At 34.8% G+C, this 4,284-nt stretch overlaps 1 protein-coding gene across 1 annotated transcript; it reads left to right on the top strand.

Moving 5' to 3' along the window:
• The first annotated feature begins 627 nt into the window (after positions 1 to 627).
• Positions 628 to 1,566, top strand: LOC103729637 (olfactory receptor 4P4-like). Its single transcript, XM_008827710.1, has one exon. The coding sequence runs from the start codon at positions 628 to 630 to the stop codon at positions 1,564 to 1,566; it is 939 nt and encodes a 312-aa protein (XP_008825932.1).
• Positions 1,567 to 4,284: the final 2,718 nt, after the last annotated feature.

Here is a 4,284-nt window from a genome sequence, read left to right on the forward strand (position 1 = left end):
ACTGTAAATGAAATAAATTTCTTGCACTTTATCATAATGCTGTCTTCCTGTTTATATTTTTTTAAATATTTATCTATTTTTATTTAATGTATAATATTATTCTCCCTGACTATGTAAGTGCACCCATTTCATTCAATGCCTACAAAGGCAAGAATAGGGTGTTGGATCCACGGGAACTGGAATTATAGATGGTTGTTAGCTGCCATGTGGATGTTGAGAACTGAACATAAGTCCTTTGCAAAAGCAGCCAATGTTCTTAAAAGCTGAGCCATCCCTCCATCCCTAATTCTCCTCCTTCTTAATGCTATGAATAACAACTGTAGAACTTTTCTTTGGAAAAGAGTTACATTAATTAGTTATTTTTAAAAAAATTTAATGAAGTATATTTTTGGTCTTACCAGTATGACAGAATCTTTGAAAGTGTAAGGAAAAGAAAAATGATGTTAGAGAAATTAGTTATCATTGATAGCAACAAATATAATTAAGATATCCATTTCCAAAATACCTTTTAAGATTAGAGTAACATTTATGATATGTTTATGCTTTTATGTGATTATGATAATATCTTAATTATTTTCACTGAATTAACCTTTTCAATATATATTATTTCTTCAGAGTTCACAATAAATGGAATGTCAGAGGAACACATCAGAATTCATTCTCATGGGTCTTTCTTCTAACCCAAGCATCCAAGTATTTTGCTTTGTGTTCTTCCTATTCTGCTACCTTGCCATCTTGTCTGGAAACCTGCTGATCCTTATCTCAATTAGATACAGTTCTCTTTTGAACCAACCAATGTACTATTTCCTTAGTCACTTATCATCTATGGACATCTGTTACACCTCCTGTGTGACACCCAAGTTGATTGGAGATCTTCTGGTGGGAAGTAAAACCATCTCTTATACGAACTGTATGTTACAGGTTTTTGTTATGCACTTCTTTGGACTGATAGAAGTCTTAATCCTGACAACCATGGCCTTTGATCGCTATGTTGCCATCTGCAAGCCTCTGCACTACATGGTTATCATGAATAGAACCAGATGCAATGCCCTGATCTTGGCTTCTTGGGCTGGTGGGGCTGCACATTCTTTTTCTCAAATTTGTATGATAATCTGCTTGCCCTTCTGTGGTCTTGGTGAAATTGATCATTACTTCTGCGACATTTTTCCTTTGTTGAAAATTGCTTGTACTGACAGCCACATCACTGGTATTTTTATGGTAGCCAATTCGGGAATGGTCGCCTTGATCACCTTTATTATCCTGTTAGGGTCTTATGCTATTATATTGTTCTCATTAAGGAATCACTCAGCAGAGGGGAGACACAAAGCTCTTTCTACCTGTGGCTCTCATATAACTGTGGTGATCTTATTCTTTGGGCCTTCCATTTTTGCCTACCTTAGACCTCCTACTACACTACCTGGGGACAAAATATTTGCCCTGTTTTACACCATCATCGCTCCCATGTTCAACCCCCTCATTTATACTCTGAGAAATACAGAGATGAAAAAGGCCATGAGGAAGGTATGGTGTCAAAAGATTTTTTTGAAGATAAACATGATTAATTGATTTCCCCAATTACTCTACCCTACTTTATGTATTAAGTCTGGATTTTGCACCAAGGAATGTTATCAGATGATACATTTTTGAGTATAAATAATTCATTTATAAATGTCAGAGATTAGGACAGGAAAAAAGTGTCAGTAAAATATAAACTTCACTCTTGATTTAACATTAAACAAAGATATACATTAAAAAATATTCAGAGTTAATTGAATCTTGTCTTTGTCACATATAGTAATCAGTTCCAATATTGATGTGGAGCTAAAATAGCTTACAGTTGAAATTTTGCACACTATAGTAAGTAGTTTGCTCAGCATATTTAGATAGACATAAAATGCTTTTTATGAATAGAAGTATTTTTATTATCATTTTGTTTTCTGGTAGGATATTTATTAAAATCTTTCACGCAAAACTCTGAAATAAAATATGCAATTGAAAATGTGCAAAAACAATAGTCTAAGTGTACAGAACACTAATTGCTATGTCTATGCCCTGAGAAGTGGAGTGTTGCCTGCCTATCCAGTCCCAACCACTGAAATGGAGTAACCACTGGAAAAATGTGAAGGATTGGTGACAACAGAGGGCCCAGAACACAGAAGGTCACTAATGGCCAAAGCATAGAGATCAAGAGTCTGCTGAATGCTGATCCTTTGACAGGACTCCTATATTAAACTTCACCCACCGGGCCTCAGGGAGCATTGTGGAAGAAGGGGAAGATTGTAAGAACTGAGGAGGAGGTGCATGGCCATATGGAAATAAGAGTCCTATAAGCTCCTGGGACCCTGTTTATATGAATCTACATCAATGGTGTCAGCATACACAAGTCCCATGCAAACACAGGCAGACAAAAACTCAGCATAGAACTGGGGAAAAGGACAGCAGACCCCAATCTCAGCTGAAGAAATATTGGCAACTGATTACTGCTAGGTGAGGAAGAGCTGATCTTCCTAAAGCGAGGCACTCTATATAGGCTGACTAGACCTCAGTAGATGAACTTGCACTGAGGAATGTCTGGAGACACTAACTTGATACAATAGGCCTTAACACAAATGACAGAATGTATAGATTCCAGGGGCGGGGGAGGGTGCCATTGGGGACTGGGGTATAAAGATGATTAAGATTGATTGAGATGTTCTGTATTAAATTCACAAAAATTCAATGAAAAGAATTTAAAAATTTTTGAAAAAGATACCTAGCAGGTTAAATAGATAATGGTATGTTTCAATTTGGAACACCTTTTGAGCCAGAATCTAAAGTCCCAGAGAAAACGGAAAGCAGTAATATATTCTATGTAAGTCAGATAAGCACTGTCTCTTGACAAAGAACAGAAAGTTAATAGCAGAATAATATCACCAAATTTGCAATTTGAAAACATACTATTTAAAAATTTAAATGCAGGCTAGTTACGGAATGGCGGCACGGGCCTTTGATTATAGCACTCTGGAGGCAAAGGTAGGCATAACTCTGAGACCAAAGCCAGTCTAGTCTACATAGTGATTTTCAGGCCAGTAGGGACTACAGGGTGACCTGTCTCACAAAAGATAACAGAAACAAAAAAAATTAAATGTAATAAAACCTAAAAACAATCTTAAAAATTGCATGAAGACAAAATTTTGAAAGTTTATATTGGAAATTATATGTAAAATATACAATCTGTGCAACTTATTGATAAATATTAATATTGTTCAGAAGAGAATCACTGCTGTAAAGTCAAGTATTAAAGGGCAATGCAAATTTTGGTATAAAAAGGCTTAAAATGATAATTGTTATTTCTAGTATTATTGATTTTCACAAATTTAGGAAACATCAATTTGTAATACACACAATATATAATATACACAATATGTAATACACACAACAAACATCTATTATTTGATGACTATTTATTTATTTACTTTTTGTCTTTTTGAGACCATCTTCCTGTAGCCTCAGCTGGCCTGCAACTCGCTATGTAGACCAGGCTGACCTCCAACTCACAGAGGATCACCTTCCTCTGCCTCCCAAGTGCTGGAATTAAAGGTGTGTGCCGCCATGACTGGGATGATGAATATTTCTAAAACTTTCTTCTGAAAGGTTTTTTCAAACATCAATGCTTAAAAATATGGAAGAAAATTAGAATATATATATATATATATATATATATATATATATATATATATAACTGGTATGTTTTTATTGGTCATCAAAGGCTTCAAAAAAAATTCAGAAAAGAAAGAATGCAATGGACTAGGCACCACTGATGCTGAATTGATGACAATCAAATATTTATTCATTTCACATTCTAATGAAATCAATAAGCTGTGGGTCTCACATCTTTCATTTACACTATTAAATACAGGAGAATCTATTTGCATCACTTAAATATGAAATGATAAACTGAGAATGCATTAAGCATTCAATTTTTTCACATTTATCTATGTGTTACTTATTTACTTATTGTTTTGGTTTGTATGTGTGTGTTTGTACTCTTTGTGGAGGTCAGAGGACAACTTGTGGGAGTTGCTTTTTTCCTTCCATCCTGCAGGTCCCAGTTATGCAACTCAGGTCACCATGTATGGTGGCAAATGTCTCTAATCACTGAGCAATCTTGCCAGCTCAGGCACTAAGCTTTTAATATAAAAAATTAATAAGAACTATACACTTTTCTGAAAAAGGATTTTTTTACTAATGACTCTGTTCTCTTCATCTTTTTTATTCATTTCATAGGAAATTCAATTTGACTGT

This window comes from Nannospalax galili, unplaced genomic scaffold (genome assembly GCF_000622305.1).
Source record: "Nannospalax galili isolate Female #2095 unplaced genomic scaffold, S.galili_v1.0 scaffold593, whole genome shotgun sequence".
Classification (NCBI taxonomy): Eukaryota; Metazoa; Chordata; class Mammalia; order Rodentia; family Spalacidae; genus Nannospalax; species Nannospalax galili.

Excerpts from the sequence above, each read along its gene's own strand:
- LOC103729637 (XM_008827710.1), top strand. The coding sequence starts at position 628 with ATGGAATGTCAGAGGAACACATCAGAATTCATTCTCATGGGTCTTTCT.